Consider the following 20,119-nt stretch of genomic DNA (forward strand, 5'->3'; position numbering starts at 1 on the left):
CTGGCAGGGGCTTGTCACGTACCAGTATATACAGTGTGTGGCACTGGCAGGGGCTTGTCACGTACCAGTATATACAGTGTGTGGCACTGGCAGGGGCTTGTCACGCACCAGTATATACAGTGTGTGGCACTGTATATACAGTGTGCGTCACTGATAGGGGCTTGTCACGTACCAGTATATGGCACTGGCAGGGGATTGTCACGCACCAGTATATACAGTGTGTGGCACTGCCAGGGGCTCGTCACGTACCAGTATAAAGAAGAGCAGCTCTGGAATGAGCCTACCACGCACTAATCGCGGCTCTTGTACAGATTCGTCGTGTGCCCTGGCTTATCACACACAACTATATAACGGTGCAGCTCTGCCACACATGACGCTCGGGTACAGGCTGCCCATACACCACTATATAAATGGGGTCCCGTCACACAGGCTGACCAGAGATTCAGCCATGGCACACAGCTCTGCTACATGGCGCACAGGTGCCGTTCTGGAGGAGACTTCCCATGCACTGCCCAATCTTAAAGTGGTATATCTAGTTTGCAAAGTAAAGGCATAGTGCTAGGATAATATTTATATAGCGCCAACATAGTCCGTAGTGCTCTACCACTAGGATTAGCAATTGATGAGGGCGCCCAGTACTTCTCCTAGTGGTACACCTTCATCTCACAGGACTGGAGTGCCCCCGGGGTGCGTGCTGCTGGCAGGGCACTGGGTGACAGCTCAGGTGATGCCATGGGCAGCGCACACTACACGTCTCTCACCTTGCTGCGGATCTGGCCGGAGGTGGACACTTTGCGGATGAGTTTCTGGGGTCCTTCATGTTCGCCCTCGCTGTCAGAGGACTCGTCTCCCGCAGCAGTCCCTGAAGTTGTCCCGGGTGGAGGGTCCCTCATGCCGGACATCTTGTCACAGTCCTGCCGGGAGAAAAGAAACCAATCCGTGTCAGCCAGGCCGCCCACTGCTCTCCTGCCGGCCGGGGGCAGAGCGGAGGTGCCGGGCACAGTGGCGCGCCTGGCCGCCATCTTCCACCGACACCGCCCCCTCTTACTACTCCCCGTACTATCACCCCCGACCACTCCTCCCAGCACTTACAACCGACCACCCAGCCCCGCCCCTTCCTCCCGACCACCGCCTCTTACCCATCCTGGCCGCCTCTACAAGTGTCCCGGGCACAGTGTCACCCGGCCACCATCATAATGGGCACGCTCCTGTCCTCCCCCCGCTCCTGGACCCCTCCCCGGCAAGGTCGTTCCCTCTGGACACCACTCCCATGTGAAGGCTATCCCCGATCCCAGCAGCGTGCGGCTATAAATAGACGAGGCACCGACCTGAGGCGCCTCACATCACACTGCCCGAGCCGCCCCCACAGGAGGCATCCCTCATGTCACATCTAGTGTCCCCTCAGAACCTCACTCCAGGTCACATCTAGTGTCCCCTCAGAACCTCACTCCAGGTCACATCTAGTGTCCCCTCAGAACCTCACTCCAGGTCACATCTAGTGTCCCCTCAGAACCTCACTCCAGGTCACATCTAGTGTCCCCTCAGCGCCTCACTCCGACATGTCACATCTCATGTCCCCTCAGCGCCTCACTCCCACGTCACATCTTATGTCCCCTCAGCGCCTCACTCCATGTCACATCTCATGTCCCCTCAGCGCCTCACTCCATGTCACATCTAGTGTCCCCTCAGCGCCTCACTCCATGTCACATCTCATGTCCCTTCTGCGCCTCACTCTGTCCCCTCAGCGCCTCACTCCATGTCACATCTAGTGTCCCCTCAGCGCCTCACTCCAACATGTCACATCTAGTGTCCCCTCAGAGCCTCACTCCATGTCACATCTAGTGTCCCCTCAGCGCCTCACTCCAACATGTCACATCTCATGTCCCCTCAGCTCCTCACTCCATGTCACATCTAGTGTCCCCTCAGCGCCTCACTCCAACATGTCACATCTCATGTCCCTTCAGCGCCTCACTCTGTCCCCTCAGCGCCTCACTCCATGTCACATCTAGTGTCCCATCAGCGCCTCACTCCAACATGTCACATCTTATGTCCCCTCAGCGCCTCACTCCATGACACATCTCATGTCCTCTCAGCGACACATCACTCCATGTCACATCTCATGTCCCCTCAGCACATCACTCCATGTCACATCTCATGTCCCCTCAGCACATCACTCCATGTCACATCTCATGTCCCCTCAGCACATCACTCTATGTCACATCTAGTGTCCCCTCAGCACATCACTCCATGTCACATCTCATGTCCCCTCCGTGCCATGTAATCTCACATCCCACGTCCCCTCACCGCGACAGTCTAATATGTCACATCTCATCCCCTCACCACCATGTAATGTCTAATCCCATGTCCCCTCACCAACATATAATGTCACATCTCATCCACTCACCACCACTGTTCACACTAACACATAATGTCACATCTCCACAATTGGCAGTGGATCTGCTTAAAGGGGTTCTGCAGTTTGTTTAAACTGATGATCTATCCTCTGGATAGATCATCAGCATCTGATTGGCGGGGATCCGACACCCGGGACTCCCGCCGATCAGCTGTTTGAGGAGGCAGCGGCGCTGGCAGTAGTGTCACGGCCTTCTCGCTGTTTACCGCCGGCCCAGTGACGTCACAACTAGTATCACTGGCCTGGGCGGGGCTAAGCTCCATTCAAGTTAACAGAGTTTAGCCCCGCCCAGGCCATTGATACTAGTCGTGACGTCACTGGGCCAGTGGAAAACAGCTGATCGGCGGGGGTCCCGGGTGTCAGACCCCCGCTGATCAGATGCAGATGATCCAGAGGATAGATCATCAGTTTAAAAAAACTGTAGAACCCCTTTAAGGCCTCATGCACATGACTGTAGTTTTGGTCCGCGTTCAATCCACATTTTTTACAGATCGGAGATGAACCCATTCATTTCTATGGGTCCGCAAAACATGCAGACAAGAATAGGCATTTCTACTCATGAGTGAGAAAACTGCGGCATGCACATGGCCGGTATCCGCATTTTTTTTTTAGATCCCTGGTTTGTTGACCACAAAAAGGATAAGGTCATGTGCCTAAGGCCTCATGCACACGACGGTATTTTTTCACGGCCCGCAAAACAGGGTTCCGTGATCCGTTTTTGTTTCCGTGTGTCTTCCTTGATTTTTGTAGAATCACCAGACATGAAGGAAAGTGAAAAAAAATCTAAGTCAAGTTTGCCTTGCAAATGATAGAAAAAAAACGGACACGGATCATGGACGCGGATGACAATCTTGTGTGCATCCATGTTTTTCATGGAACCGTTGTCCGTGAAAAAAAATAGGACAGGTCATATTTTTTTCACGGACTGGAAACTTGGATCACGGACGCAGATTACAAACGGTGCATTCTACGAATTTTACACGGACCCATTGAAAGTCAATGGGTCCGCAGAAAATCACTGAAGACGGAACAACGGACACAGGACTCAACAACGGTCGTGTGCATGAGGCCTAAGGGGAATATCATCAGAATATGACCTATTGCTTGGATTGCTTTAAAGATTAACTAAACTTTTATTCAACTTTTTTTTTTATGTCTCAAATGACCTAAAATACGTTTTTCTAACATACTTCATAAATTGATTTTGACTTGTTACTAAAGAAATTTCCACCTAAAGCCCCGATTTCAAGCACATCGGTGACTTGTCAGCAGAGTACGGACTGTGCACTGTATCAATGGGGCCGCGCTGCTCCTGTCTGTGCCCGCTTTGCTAAGCTACAAGCCAACATGCAGGACCTTTAGCTTAGTGAAGCAGGAGCCGCCCCGAACAGCTAATCCTGGCATAGCCCTTGGTTACAGTGTACTGATGTGCCAGCATTTAGCCAACCTCAGGGGGCACGGGCAGGAGCAGCAATGTGCACAATACAACGAAGAGTCCATACAGCACTGACAAGTCAGCAATGTGCCAGAATAGGGAATTTAAACTGCACTTGAAAATCAAGGCTTTAGGGGGAAATGTCTGAAGGGTCTCATTTATCCAGGTCATGGTATATCTGTAAAGAATAAATCAAGAATTCAGAATTGAGAAAGCTCGTTGGAGGAACGAGTGAAACGTTTTCAAGAAATCTACAGTACGTCCAGTTGCCTTGATTTATTCTTTACAGATTTAGGGGGAAATGTATTTAGTAAAAGTCCAAATAAGTTAATAAACTATATTAGAAAAACTTTTGGCATTTGGGACATTTAAAAAAAGTTTTATAAAAGTTTATAGTTACTTTTTAACATATTCTTAAAGAATTTTTGGTGATGTTATTTTTAATTTGCAGTGTCAATACATATATTAAAAAACAAACAGTTTTTGCACTGGCCACTAAGCGTAATAATAGGCGCCACTTCTTGGTCTGTACAGATCACTCTACTGCAGTTATCTGCTTATCATTACTGGCAGGATCACAATAACATCACCTCTATACAAATGACAGCATCCACCATTTACAATAGGGGACCCTCAAAGCTATTCTTTCTTTGTACGATGGAAAACTTGCCCATAGAAGTCAATGAGGTCCCCTCCTGACCATCGTGTCTATGGCCCATGAGGGTTCTGTAAAGCATCTCGCTAAATGCTGTCAAGAACAGCTGAGGCAAGATGGCTGCCCCCATCATCACGTTCAGGAAATAGAATTTTTAAAGAGTCTACTATCAGGAAAAAAAAAAAAAAAAAAAAAGGATATGCGTCGCCATCTGGTTCTAATGGCAGAAAAAAGAAATTGGGGGACATTTCCTAGACCATATATTACTGTGCAAGGAAAGGCCTTAGAAGGTCTATTTTACACAAGGCAACGAGTCCAATAACAAAATGCACTTAACATTACAACCACGAACTACATCCAGTCCATTACCATCCTGTAGGCTGTTTCGGAGAACAGATCACTTTGTAACCTGTAGGTCCAGAGTCTTGTATTAGGAGCTGGAATATGGCTTGATTAGATTCCTGTATTGATTGAGCACCCAGTAATGCAGGGCGGTAACATCTCATATTGATTTGGGCTTATGCTCTAATACAGTCTGGGCAGCTCTCATTTACTGGCGTCATCAATAATGATGTACAGTAGAGAGATGGAACTTTTCTGGGCTCCTGGCTTGTACCCAAACCAGGGGTTAGATTATCTGCCCATCCCTGCTGTTATGGCTAGTATTAGATGGGATTCCCATAAAGAGATATTACATAATAAGTAGAGTATTCTTAAAAATACTGTGATTTAGGCTGTGAACACAGTTTTTCTGCAATTTAAAACCCCAAAATTAGCCATGCAGTTACAATAGCAGCAGCGTTGATGAACGTGGCATAATGCCATCACATTACTTAACTGAATGATCGCGTTATATCAGCTATCCAGTCTATGAGCTGAGATTAAGGGGTTAAACATGTACAGTAGAGGAAGCAATAAAATTCTAATAGCTGTAATCTGAAAACCTGTTCAACCAAAAACTATTCCTCAATGGCTTAGCATAGCATCCATGTGTACTTAAAGGGAGAGGAGTTTAAGCATCCTATTACATTGCCTGATGCTGGGGCAGTGCGAGCGCTGATGGATGGACACGCTGGCATTAGCCTGATGCAAACTTTTAGGCCTCTTTCACACGGGCGTCATGTTTTTGGGCACTATAAGATGCGGGTGCGTCGCAGGAAAATGCAGGATTTTTCCGCGCGAGTGCAAAACATTGTAATGCGTTTTGCACGCGCGTGAGAAAAATCGGCATGTTTGGTACCCGAACCCGGACTTCTTCACAGATATAAAGGGAAAATAATAGCATTCTTAATACAGAATGCATAGTACAATAGGGCTGGAGGGGTTAAAATAAATAAAAAAATAATTTAACTCACCTTAATCCACTTGCTCGCGCAGCCGGCTTCTCTTCTGTCTTCATCTTTGCTGTGCACAGGAAAAGGACCTGTGGTGACGGCACTACGCTCATCACATGGTCCGTCACATGATCTTTTACCATGGTGGTGGATCATGTGACGGACCATGTGATGAGCGCAGTGCCGTCACCACAGGTCCTTTTCCTGTGCACAGCAAAGATGAAGACAAAAGAGAAGCCGGGCTGCGCGAACAAGTGGATTAAGGAGAGTTAAATTATTTTAAAAAATTAACCCCTACAGCCCTATTGTACTATGCATTCTGTAATTAAGAATGCTATTTTCCCTTATAACCATGTTATAAGGGAAAATAATAATGATCGGGTCCCCATCCTGATAGTCTCCTAGAAACCGTGTGTGATAATCATGCACCGCATCCGCACTTGCTTGCGATTTTTACGCAGCCCCATTCACTTCTATGGGTTCTGCATTGCATGGAAAATGCACAAAGAGGAACATGCTGCGATTTTCACGCAACGCACAAGTGATGCATGAAAATCACTGCTCATGTGCACAGCCCCATAGAAAAGAAGGGGTCTGGATTCTGTGCGGGTGCAATGCGTTCTATGGATCGACCGATATAGATTTTTTAGGGCCGATACCGATAATTTGTGAACTATCAGGCCAATAATTTATACCGATATTCTGGGAATTTTCATTAAAAAAAAAAAAAAAAAAATCCTACACAAATCTGCTGAAAATTAATGTTTATTGTTAATGTGTATTTATTTTTTTGTAAATCTTTTTTTTTTCATTTATACTTAATATTTTGGTGTTTTATTTTTAATTTTGTACTTTTTTTTAAATAACTTTTAGCCCCCTTAGGGACTAGAACCCTTGTCCTATTCACCCTGATAGAGATCTATCAGGGTGAATAGGAGCTCACACTGTCCCTGCTGCTCTGTGTTTTGTGCACACAGCAGCATGGAGCTTACCATGGCAGCCAGGGCTTCAATAGCATCCTGGCTGCCATGGTAACCGATCGGAGCCCCAGCATTACACTTCTGGGGCTCCGATCGGAGGAGCATAGGAGAGGGGATCCTGTGGAGGGGCGCACTGCGCCACCAATGTTTTTAATACTGGGGGGGGCGCACTGCGCCACCAATGTCTAATACTGGGGTTGGGGGGGGGGGACTGCACCACCAATGTCTAATACTGGGCTTGGGGGGGGGGCGTACTGCGCCACCAATGAAGATTAATCTCTCATTTATTCATATACAGGAGGCGGGAGCTGGCTGCAGAATCACATAGCCGACTCCCGACCTCTATGAGCAGTAGCTGCAATCCGCGGCACCTGAGGGGTTAACTACCGCAGATCGCATCTACCGCTCATAGAGGTCGGGAGCCGGCTATGTGATTCTGCAGCTCCCGTCTCCTGTATATGAATAATGAGAGATTAATCTTCATTGGTGGAGCAGTGGCCATAGCTCCTCCCCTCCTCCTGTCCCCTGTCCTTACATTGGCTGCAGCAGCAGCACAGGGGGAGGAGACACGGCTTCCTTCTCCCCTGTGCTGCTAAGGGGAACACGGAGAGTGCCGTCAGCAGCGCGATCTGTGTTCCCCATACGCTATCGGAATATCGGCAAAATAGATACCGATAGCGGTCAAAATCCTCAATATCGGCCGATAATCGGTAAAACCGATAATCGGTCGATCCCTAAATTTGCGTTCACCTCACGCATCGCACCCGTGCGGAAATCTCGCCCGTGTGAAAGGGGCCTTAATATGGGAGGAAAAATGGCTACCTCAGTCGTTCTTCCCTCATTTTTTTTCTATTCCGTATCAGCGGCACATCCCTGATGACAGAGCGTTTGCTCGTTCATTAACGGATCGATCACAAAGGTAAATTATCAGGGTTCATTCACAAAGGCGAGTTTTCTGTCCGGATGTCGTGTGTTGCAAATGCATAGCATGCACACGTATCTGAGAACCAAGGTCAGGGCAGGCGGCAAAGGAACAATACAAGAAAGAGGCTAAGGTCAAGGCAGGCAGCTAAGAGTCAGTCAGTAATCAGACAAGAGTTCTGTACACGGGTAGTCATTCAGAAGAACTCCTTTGCTGGTTACTACAGACTAGGAAAACCTAAAGCTTAGGCACTCTCCCACTGGGGAGGGTGCATTAAATAGCCAGAGACCACTGGCTGGTGATGGATTTGGACGTGCACATGCTCGACCTCTTAAAGGGGTTGTCCAGGTTCAGAGCTATACCCGGAAATATCCCCTTCTTTCCCCACTCAGCCCCTCTGACGTGAACTGAATTACGCAGGGCAAGGGCTTTTTCTTGAGATCCAGTGACGTACCGGGCTCTCCATGGGTAAGCTAGGTGGAGGGTTCCACCTAGCAATGAGCCCAGTGACATCACTGGCACAAATAGGCGGACTTTAGTGCTGCTCTAGCCTGTAAAACGGCAAGGGCAGCGCTAAAGCCCGCCCATCAGTGCCGGTAACGTCACTGGGAACATTGCTAGGCAGAAGCCTCAGCCTAGCAGTGAACAAAATATAAACATATAGCCCTTGCCCTGCATAGTACAACACAGGGCAAGGGGGAGCATTGGGGCATAAAATGCAATGCTCATGTCAGACAAATGAATGGCGGAAGGGGATATGTCTGGTTTCAGGTCTGAGCCCGCACAACCTGTAGGGGACATTGGCGACCAGGAAGAAGCTAATAGGACAGGACACCAGGGTGAATCGCATGGTGCCCGTACCCGCAGGAAGGAGTGGGGCAGCAGTGGGAACGAAATGCCAGCACAACAAAATGCTATTCACTGGATAATGAAAAGCTATAAAATGTTCCTACATACTTTCTGTATAAACTTGTGCAATTGCTGTCAACGCCTGGATTAAAAAAAAAAAAAAAAAATGTCCTAGTCATGTGCTAAACACATAATTGCACAAGACAAAGCTCTAATAACGTATCTGTACTTGAAACCAGATCTAGACTGTATCACATGACTGAAAGCAGAGATCTTGAAACCCATAAGGAAACAATGCTATATGTACAGTATATTGGAAAGTTGTACAACTATTGGTCATACAAATAAATAATGATAAAAAAATAATATGGCTTTAAAGGGGTTGTCCGGGTTCAGAGCTGAACCCGGACATACCCTTATTTTCACCCCGGCAGCCCTCCTGAGCCTGGCATCGGAGCATCTCATGCTCCGATGCGCTCCCGTGCCCTGCGCTAGATCGCGCAGGGCACAGGCTCTTGTGTTTTCAATAACACACTGCCGGGCGGTAACTTCCGCCCAGCAGTGTGTTCGGTGACGTCACCGGCTCTGAGGGGCGGGCTTTAGCTCTGCCCTAGCCGTTTTACTGGCTAGGGCAGAGCCAAATCCCGCCCATCAGTGCCGGTGACGTCACCGGGCTGCCTGTCAGCCCCATAGAGAGCCCGGTATGTCACCGGAACTCAGAAAAATGCCTTTGCCCTGCGCGATTTAGCGCAGGGCAAAGGAGAGCATCGGAGCATGAACTGAATGTCCGACAACCCCTTTAATGCTTAAAACTAATAAAAACAGCTATTCAAGCATGAAGTTGTACTGACTCATTTACTGGTCGCTATAAAGCAGCTTGTCGCAGACTGACTAAAGCAGGCATCCTCAAACTGCAGCCCTCCAGCTGTTGTAAAACTACAACTCCCACAGTGCCCTTCTGTAAGCCGATACCTGTAGGCTGTTCGGGCATGCTGGGAGTTGTAGTTTTGCAACAGCTGGGAGGGCCGCAGTTTGAGGATGCCTGGACTAAAGCAATGGTGACCATCAGTACAGACTCCGTGTGACGCTGAAGAAGGCCTGTGCACGCTGTACATGAGCCCTTAGGTCTCTTTCACACGAGCGTGACGGATTAGATCCGGATGCATTCAGGGAAACTCGCACCATTTTGCAAGAAAGTTCAGTCAGTTTTGTCTGCGATTGTGTTTCCGTTTTTTTCCCGCACGGGTGCAAGGCGTTTTGATGCTTTTTTAACGTGCGTGATAAAAAAAACTGAAGGTTTACAAACAACATCTCTTAGCAACCATCAGTGAAAAACGACCGCATCCGCACTTGCTTCCGCATCTCTTTCACTTCTATGGGGCCAGGACTGTGTGAAAACGCAGAATATAGAACAGGCTGCAAAGCAGTACTGATGCGTGAAAAAAACTAAGACCCATTGAAATGAATGGGTCAGGATTCAGTGCGGGTGCAATGCGGTGAAGTCACGAAGTGCACGCGCGCCGAAAACTCGCATGTGTGAAAGGGGCCTTAGTCTCATTTCCTAGAACTCCCCGCTCACACGATAATGTACTTTTTTAGCCCCACTATGACACTTATGGACCAATTTAAATACAATACTTTGAGATTTAAATTGACAAGTTATTCTCCTATAACACAGGGAGCAAAAAGCAACAAGGAAAAAACAGGGCAGACAGAAGACGGAACGTGATCTCTGTGCTGCCACCATATGGCTGGCTGGGTACACACATGCAGCAAAGAGTCTTCATTAGAGATGAGCGACTTTCCGCTTATGAAATTCGTTCACACTTCAGTTTAGTGGTAAAAAGTGAATTGCGTTATGGGTTTCGTAACCACGGAACATAACGCAATATCTTTAGAGGACTCCCCTGCATAACAGAAACGGGACGGATCCGTTATGCCTCCCATAGACTTCTATTATGACGGAATGAATAACAGAACGCCTCTAATGGCATTCAGTTATGTATTCCAACTGTATTCCAACATAAAATTGCGTTATGGTCCGTGGTAACGGAATCCATAACGCAATTCACCTTTTACCACCAAACGAAGTGAGAACGAATTTCAAAATATGACATTTGCGCATCTCTAGTCTTCATGTATGTTTGCTGTAAATTGTAGGCATGTCAGTCGTGGACAATGGCCATTTTCCACATAGTACTTTCCACACGTCTTTTTCACTACACAGCCGTTTTCAAGGCATATTATTTCTTTTAGGCGTATTTAGCTGCGTTCACCAATCACGTCAATGGGGGAAGAGCTAAAATAGCTAGTGGTATTTTGAGATCTCAGAGACAGGCAGATCAGCCAGTTTGGCTGCCATGGATTTTCACCATGTGAACCTAGTCTCGGAGTTCTACTTTACATGGAAGTTTAAAGGAAAAACAGAAATGCAGATTTCAAATACGTAGTATGTCAATCTATGGAGGTATGTGGCCATATTTATAGGGAACATTACATGGCATATTTCTGTGGCAGTGTCTTCCTGGAATAAACGCACCTACTGTAGAAACTACTGCATGGATCAGATTTTCGGCTTGCAATTAATCTGCTGTGTGTGAACATAGCCTCAGGCTATTTTCAGACTAGCCCTAAAGCAATCCTACAGGCTCATCCAACAGACTAAGGCCCCATGCACACGGCCGTGTTTCACGGCCGTGTGCGGGCCGTGGAACCGCGGCCTGGATCCCTTCTGAGAGCAGGAGCGCACGGCGTCACTGGTTGCTATGACGCCGTGCGCTCCCTGCTGCCGCCGCAATACAGTAATACACTGGTATTATCTATACCAGTGTATTACTGTACTGTGCCGGCAGCAGGGAGCGCACGGCGTCATAGCAACCAGTGACGCCGTGCGCTCCTGCTCTCAGGAGGGATCCAGGCCGCGGTTCCACGGCCCGCACACGGCCATGTGCATGGGGCCTAAGGCCGAATGCACACGGCCGTGGAACGTGGATGTGAGCGGTCCGTGGTATCCCGGCCTGGCATCCTGCTGACAGCATGAGCGCACGGCGTCATTGGTTGCTATGATACCGTGTGCTTCATGCCACCGCTGCACTAGAGTAATACACTGGCATAGATCATACGAGTGTATTACTGTAGTGCAGCGGCGGCATGAAGCGCACGGCATCATAGCAACCAATGATCCCGTGCGCTCCTGCTGTCAGCAGGATTCCAGGCCGGGATGCCACGGACCGCTCACATCCACGTTCCACGGCCGTGTGCATTCGGCCTAAAAGCTCATGCACACGACCATATGTATTTTGCGGTCCACAAAAAACGGACCCGGAAAAAATACTGATGACATCCGTGTGCATTCCGTATTTTGCAGAACGGAATAGCTGGCTCTTAATAGAACAGTACTGTCCTCATCCGTAATGCGGACAATAATAGGACACATTCTATATTTTTGCGGAACGGAAAGTTGGACATACAGAAATCAAATGCACACGGAGTAACTTCCTTTTCTTTTTTTTTGCGGACCCATTGAAATGAATGGTTCCACATACGGTCCACAAACAAAAACTGAATGGACACGGAAAGAAAATAAGATTGTGTGCATGAGCCCTAACAGCCTGCTGGAGTTCTCCAGAACCGGCATGGCTGTATCGTGCCGCATGCCTTCCGGACCCCATAGACTATAAGGGGATGCTGCAGAAATCCGGCTGGTCCCCGGCATAAATTCTGGGATTATGCTGGACAAATATCACTGCATGCAACAATCCTGGCATTTAAGCAGGAGAGCGGCCAGTTCCAATTACAGTCAATGGCCCAGATTATCATTAGCTCAAGTCAGAATAATGGAGTGAAAAAGTTGCAAATTTTTGCGCAATCACTAAAACTGCGCAAAAATTTGCGACTTTTTTCTGCTCTGCACTATGCTCACCAGTTTTCTGAAAGTGGGCGTGTTTTCTTATGTAAATTAATCTCTAGACAGATTTACTATTGGGACTATTTAAAAAGTCGCAAAAAAATGCGCAATTTCACTCCAGTGAGGACCATGCTTATCTTATGATACTTTTTAATAGAACATGCGACTTTTTCGTAAAGATGTGCGACTTTTGTAAAGCTGCTTACTGGACGGATAAACTGCTACCGTCAAACCACATTTATTACAGTCTTAAAGGGCCGATCATAAATCTGACTTGGCTAAAACTGACTTTAGCCATACGTGAAAGTGGAGTGAGCTGTCAGAGTCATGATAAATCTGGCCCATGTGCTCTGGTGGTGAACAGCTGTATCCGGCTAGGCATTCTTATACCAGCAAGAAGTCATGTGATGGAGCCCTTCTCCCGAGGAGTCATGCTGGGCATTCCTCCTCCCTTGAGGCTGGGTTCACACCTGAGCGTTTTACAGCGCGTTCCTACGCGCTGTAAAACGCTCAACAAGGAGAAACCAATGATTCCCTATGGGAATGGTTCACACTTGGGCGTTTTACAGCGCGTACGATCGCGCTGTAAAACGCCCGACGCTCCAAAAAGTACATGAGCGACTTTTGGGGCGTTTGTGGCCATAGGACACTGTAGTGAATCACACAAACGCGCGTCAAACGCGCGTTTACTATTACAAAAACGCGCATAAAAATGCGCGTCAAAAACGCGCGTAAAACGCGCGTTTGCGCAACGCTCAAGTGTGAACCCAGCCTGACTGTTGTCCCAAAGATTGGGTACGTCTTCACAAACTTCCTAATTCGGTGCATGCGCAGTTTGAAGTTTAAAAAGACACTACCATACAAAATTTTGGTCATATAGTAAAAACCTATATCGGACTATTCTATATCATTTTTTTGTTTTTACAAATAAAAAGGTGTATGGTTTTCTGGATATAATATAATTTTTTTATGTCCCTCCTTGTATTCTTCCTGTTCTGGCTTTTTAACTTCCTCCTTTATTCAGACTTTTAGCAGGGTAGACAGCCTCTCTTGATTTTTTCACTCAGACCATTCACTGTGGCCAGAGAGAAGAGCGATGAGAGACTAAAGCCTGTATTATACTGGATGATTTTTTGGCAGATAATCGCAAACGAGCATTTGAAATGCAAATCTTTTCACATATTAAAATATTATTGTTCGTGGTGTCTAATAATGATCTGCCACCAGCAAACTACTAGACAGCATGGGGATGATGGAAAAATGATCGCTCCCCCCATGCTGCGGAGATCGCTGCAAGTAATAGCATAGGTCTACTCCGCTAGTAAGCAGGCGATTGCTGGGATGGAACGCTTCCCCCTCGGCAATCGTCTGCCACATCGGGCTGTCAGTCAGAGCATCACACAATATACTGATAGGTGCAATGATCTTCTGTAGGGCTATGAAAATAACAACACAGCTGTCATACTGTTATCCCTATTCTACTAATGTACTATTTTATTAACAGATGACATCCTTCCCTCACAGCAATGGAGTCTCTATCTATATAAGAGTTTTATCTCTGTGCTGACTGCTACATAAGCGCAACAGGTTTTTTTTTCATTTTCAATATAATACTGCCAAAAACGAGAAAGAAAAACTGCAAAAATTGTTTTAAAACCTTTTTTTTAGGAATATAGGGTTTTAAAAATACCCTTCTGACAGAAGTGTACCTTTAAATTTGTCTACCCTAAAAATCCAAGTGTCTGTGTTTCCGCAGCAGAAAACATAATGCGTTGCGGATTTTGTAAAGTTGTAAAGGTCAATGAAATCCACAACAAAAAAAATCTGTATTTGTGTTTTTGAGTGTGTATTTTTCAGTCATGGGTGAAGGCAACATTAGGTGACTTGTGATATACATCTGGTCTGTGGGATGTCAATCAAGCCTGGAGGGAGACCGCCCAGCATGACTCCTCAGGACAGTGGCCCGACCCCTATGACTTGCCGGCATCCAAAATAACTTTTTCATGATGCAGAAATACCGTAGAATTAAGAAGATGATTATTGTAAATCTGTCACTAGAGCGGATAACAGTTTAGTGGCGGTTTGGTTGGGGTCAAATCCTAATAACGCAATTCTCTTTCAGGCTAGGACAGGTTAAAAAAAAATATATATTATATTATAAATAAAAAAGGACCAACATTCTAATAAATGTAACAACTGAATAACAAATAAAACCATAAAACCAATATCAAATTCTATTAATAAAAACTCGAGAGCAGAGATACGTGAAATGACTCGTACTAAAATATTCATCTCATCAACGAGTTCTTCACCTGCAAGGGGCTGTCCCCACTGCTTTAGAAGATCCCCCCGCAGCTTGATTGACAGGAACGGACATCTCGCACCTGCGCTGCTGCTCTCATTAGCGCCACAAGCACAAAGTCTCTGCTTCCACCTCTAGAACAGCAATTGTTCACGTGCCACTACCAGAAAGTGTAGCAGCACATGCACAGTCGTTGCTCTGGAAGTGAAAGCAGAGCCACGGCGCTTGCGCTACTATTCAGAGCAGCGGCAAGATTGGCAGGGCCAGGCAAGATGTCCATTCATGTCAATTAAGCGGCAGGGGAGTCTTCTTCTCCCCTTGCAGATGAAGAACTCTTGTTGATGAGACCAACTGCATTTATTAATCTCTAACTGGGAGGCAATGGATACTGTGCCCAACTCACAGCATGACTGAAATCTAGGTACAAATGATTGAATAGCAAGATCCGAAAAGCAGACCACCACAGGATGTAAAAAAAATTACTATAGTAGTTAATAATCGAATGGTAAACTACGTGCATTTAAGTAAGTAAATAACATTTCATTGTGGTTTTCTTTTAGCACTTACTACGGCTGTACAAATGTAGCCATTTTTGAAAGGCTTCTTTTGGCGGCACTAAGTATTTTCTTTTCTTTTACAAAGCACAAAATTATTTACTTCCCTTTGGAATGAGACAAGTGTTTGTCTCCAGTTGGTGTTGATGGAGGGCTTCCGTCAAGTCCATCTGTTGACTTACAAGGGGAAATCCACCAGTAGATCACACCATGGAGTCTACAAAACTATAAACGCACCCAAGCCCCTTTGGTACCAACAAATGATGTTCACCAAGGCATAATCTCCGATACAACGTTCTAAGCACATTGTCATTGACCTGAAAAGCCCTTTGCTAAAGCGGTCTATAAAAGGGGTTATCCCACAAATAATATTCTAGTTTTCAAATCAGCACCTGGATGTGAATACTTCTGCAATTGCATGTAATTAAAAACCTATCATAGCCACTGGGTTATTGACCTATCTGTATAGCGCCACCTGCTGTTTGCACTTTTTCTCATTTCTACTCACTGAGATAGAAGCACATGCTCAGTTCTATGCTTCAACTGCCACTATCTGCAGAAAAGGACACAGCCCCTGAGAAAGAACACCTCCCCTAAGCTGACCTCACAGGTACATACCTTCCTACAAAAAACAGTGCAAAAGTCAGGTGTATTTGGGGAGGAGGGCGCACAAAAAATAAACTATGAGCCTGGAACTAATTACTGTACATTTTTTTAGATTCAAGTTACAAGATTTCCAAGTTAAAATGGTGGTCCTAGCCCATATCTTAATTGCAATATATCCACACACAAATATATATACAGTACAGACCAAAAGTTTGGACACACCTTCTCATTCAAAGAAAATTGTAGATTCACACTGAAGGCATCAAAACTATGAATTATCACATGTGGAATTATATACATAACAAAACAAGTGTGAAACAACTGAAAATATGTAATATTCTAGGTTCTTCAAAGTAGCCACCTTTTGCTTTGATTACTGCTTTGCACACTCTTGGCATTCTCTTGATGAGCTTCAAGAGGTAGTCACCTGAAATGGTCTTCCAACAGTCTTGAAGGAGTTCCCAGAGATGCTTAGCACTTGTTGGCCCTTTTGCCTTCACTCTGCGGTCCAGCTCACCCCAAACCATCTCGATGGGGTTCAGGTCTGGTGACTGTGGAGGCCAGGTCATCTGGCGCAGCACCCAATCACTGTCCTTCATGGTCAAATAGCCTATACACAGCCTGGAGGTGTGTTTGGGGTCATTGTCCTGTTGAAAAATAAATGATGGTCCAACTAAACGCAAACCGGATGGAATAGCATGCCGCTGCAAGATGCTGTGGTAGCCATGCTGGTTCAGTATGCTTTCAATTTTGAATAAATCCCCAACAGTGTCACCAGCAAAGCACCCCCACACCATCACACCTCCTCCTCCATGCTTCACGGTGGGAACCAGGCATGTAGAGTCCATCCGTTCACCTTTTCTGCATCGCACAAAGACACGGTGGTTGGAACCAAAGATCTCACATTTGGACTCATCAGACCACAGCACAGATTTCCACTGGTCTAATGTCCATTCCTTGCGTTCTTTAGCCCAAACAAATCTCTTCTGCTTGTTGCCTGTCCTTAGCAGTGGTTTCCTAGCAGATATTCTACCACGAAGGCCTGATTCACACAGTCTCCTCTTAACAGTTGTTCTAGAGATGTGTCTGCTGCTAGAACTCTGTGTGGCATTGACCTGGTCTCTAATCTGAGCTGCTGTTAACCTGCGATTTCTGAGGTTGGTGACTCGGATGAACTTATCCTCCGCAGCAGAGGTGACTCTTGGTCTTCCTTTCCTGGGGCGGTCCGCATGTGAGCCAGTTCCTTTGCAGCGCTTGATGGTTTTTGTGACTGCACTTGGGGACACTTTCAAAGTTTTCCCAATTTTTCAGACTGACTGACCTTTATTTGTTAAAGTAATGTTGGCCACTCATTTTTCTTAACTTAGCTTAGTCATGAAAATAAAGAAAACTCTTTGAATGAGAAGGTGTGTCCAAACTTTTGGTCTGTAGTGTATATATAAATAATAAAAACTTTTGGATCAAAATGTACTAAACATCACCTATTGCTACAATGGAAGGAGAGACTACAGGAAGTATGCTTTCCACATGTGAAACCAGCTTATGAGGAAGCAGAAATTATGGCTTTGGAGTAATAAAAGCACATTGTCTCATTCACACCGGATTTCTGAAAGAATTTCACAAGAGTGAAGATTAGACATAACTGAAGAGCTGAACAAGTCAGGACTCTGCAACGCAGCTCCACTGTACCCGAGACTGGGAAACAGAACTGCTCCACCACAACAGGCTTGTGCACGTCAAACCCCAATAAATAGATTATTCCGTTATTTAACTGGATGGTTCATACTTGCCGCAGGACATTAAGCAACACAAAAAAAAAAATACTATAGCTCGCATCAGTCACAGCTACAAGGAAGAGCAGCAGAAAGCGTGTGGCAACCAAATCACTGCCTATAAACTAGACCTGCCCAGGCTTGAGCTATGCAAGCCATGGAGCAACTCAGTCATTGTGTCCTATTTACAGATTGCCATGTTGGGTAAGATGTCTCACCTAAACGAAAACTTTAAGATGGTGGCATGTTTTTTTTTATTATTTCTCTCCTCCCTCTCTGTGACTGTCTACCTCCATGGACCAGGGTGTTGGGATGTGGACAGGGGTTGATTTTTCATAGCTGTAATTTTTTTTTTCACTATGTTTTGTACTAGACCAGGTCAGGGTTTCAGAATATGCCACCGTATGAATACCTGTGCTAAGTCCTGATGCATGGACACTAATTTTATCACCTGCTCAATACTAAGGAAATCCTGAAAACATAACCGTTAGGTGGGTCCCGAGGATCGGAGTTGAGAAACCCTGTACTAGAATAAAAATCTATAAAAAATGTATTAAAAAAATAAAAATGTATAAAAGGGTCTGCAAAGAAGTTTAGCAAAAAGCAGAAGGCACTTGGTGTTTCAATAGTATGGTTACCTAAGACATCAGAGACTGTGTTGGCAAAATTGAGTACTTCTAAGGCTAGGGGTACACAATGACATTGGTCGCGCAACAATATTTATAATGATAGTGTATGGTGTCGCAAAGAATCCATTCGAAATGTCACGTGTCACATGTTGCAGTGTTGCTGTGCCCTATGTGTTTTGCGACTTATTGTCGCGCGACACATGTCGTTGTGTAGCCTTAGCCTAACTGTGGTGAAGAACTCCAGAAAATGTTAAAGGAGCCACACACCTGAACATTTCTAAGGCCTCTTTCACACGAGCGTGACAGATTGGCTCCGGATGTGTTCAGTGAAGCTCGCACCATTTTGCAAGCAAGTTCAGTCAGTTCTGTCTGCGATTGCATTCAGTTGTTTCATTTTTTCCGCACGTGATATAAAACTGAAGGTTTACAAACATCTCTTAGCAGCCATCAGGGAAAAACACACTGCATCTGCACTTGCTTCCGGATGCAATGCGTTTTTCACTGAACCCCCATTCAATGCTATAAGGCCAGGGCTGTGTGAGAATGCAGACTATAGAACACGCTGGGTTTTTCACGCAACGCAGAACTGATGTACACAGACCCATTTAAATGAACGCGTCAGGATTCAGTGCGGGTGCTATGCATTCATGTCACGCATCGCACCTGCGCGGAAAACTCACTCGTGTGAAAGAGGCCCCAGAAAGACTTGGGACATAAACGTATTCCAGTTCAGTTATTATATACTGCCACTTAAAGAGCTGTGCAGCGATAAATAAGGCATTATTGTTGGCATGCTACCCAATACCAGTGGTTGGAAATGGACAACAGAAGGTGCATTTGTAAATGGCAGGGCTGTGGAGTCGGAGTCAGCATATATACTGGGGGTCATTTACTATAACTGCACACCAGTTTTCTACTGTAGTAAAGTCACAAACTTGCAAGTGCCGGTTTGCAAAATTTGCAACTTTTCAGCTTTTTTTGACACCTTCTTTTTACAAAAATAGGTTGGGGTTGGAGCAGGAGGAGGCAGGCTGCAGGGGAGTTCCATGGCCCAACTCATTTAACATGTGCATCAGAAAACTGGAGCAAATCGCAGCAGCTCTTTGGCTGGAGTAGATTTCGGTTCGGACCTACAGACAGCAGAAGATGTGCATCTCTTAATAAATTGGATAGTTTAGTTAGTACATAGAAAACACAGGCCCAGGGCAACTGTTCAAGGATACAATAGTTTATTAAATTGCTGGTTACAACACATCTTGTTCTTTCTCCAGCTGTTTTTTACTAAGTCTTCAGTAAACGACCCCCACTGACTCCAACTCTGACTTCAAAATAAAAGTATCAAATATATACCATATTTTCAGATCCATAAGGCGCACTTTTCCCCCAAAATAGCAGTGTGTTTAATGGAGTGAATACTAATGAAAGCTTCCATTAGAGGTGGTCATCAGTATGCAGAAGGTGAGAGGCGAGTGTAGAGCTGCGCAGGCTTCACTCTGATCCCTGGTCTTCTTCCGGGCACAGCACTGCACGTGTTCTGACTGCGTACAGCGTCAGGACGTAGTGCACGTAGGTGCGCCTTATGACGCTGTGCAACGTCAGGTCACAGTGCAGTGCTAGGCTGGCAGCGGTGCATGTCAGCTCAGTCTGAAGCAGGAGAGGCAAGTTTATTTATTTATTAATATTTTTTTGTCTGATGGAGCTTGGGGGACTGATCTGAGGAATGGGGGTCTGATACAGAGGCCTAATGGAGCTTGGGGTCTG

At 45.9% G+C, this 20,119-nt stretch overlaps 1 protein-coding gene across 4 annotated transcripts in view; it reads right to left on the reverse strand.

Moving 5' to 3' along the window:
* Positions 1 to 20,119, reverse strand: part of DGKH (diacylglycerol kinase eta) — a 215,421-nt gene that overhangs the window by 185,283 nt on the left and 10,019 nt on the right. For 2 of the 4 annotated variants that reach the window (XM_044286092.1, XM_044286093.1), the window contains exon 1: positions 762 to 1,034. In XM_044286092.1, coding sequence (XP_044142027.1) covers positions 762 to 1,022 — 261 coding nt within the window. In that variant the 5' untranslated portion in view covers positions 1,023 to 1,034. Of the gene's footprint in view, positions 1 to 761; positions 1,035 to 1,139; positions 1,208 to 20,119 lie in introns of those variants that run through there. The other 2 variants (XM_044286090.1, XM_044286089.1) reach the window with 2 other exon arrangements.

The sequence above is a fragment of the Bufo gargarizans genome, chromosome 3 (assembly GCF_014858855.1).
Source record: "Bufo gargarizans isolate SCDJY-AF-19 chromosome 3, ASM1485885v1, whole genome shotgun sequence".
Lineage (NCBI taxonomy): Eukaryota > Metazoa > Chordata > Amphibia > Anura > Bufonidae > Bufo > Bufo gargarizans.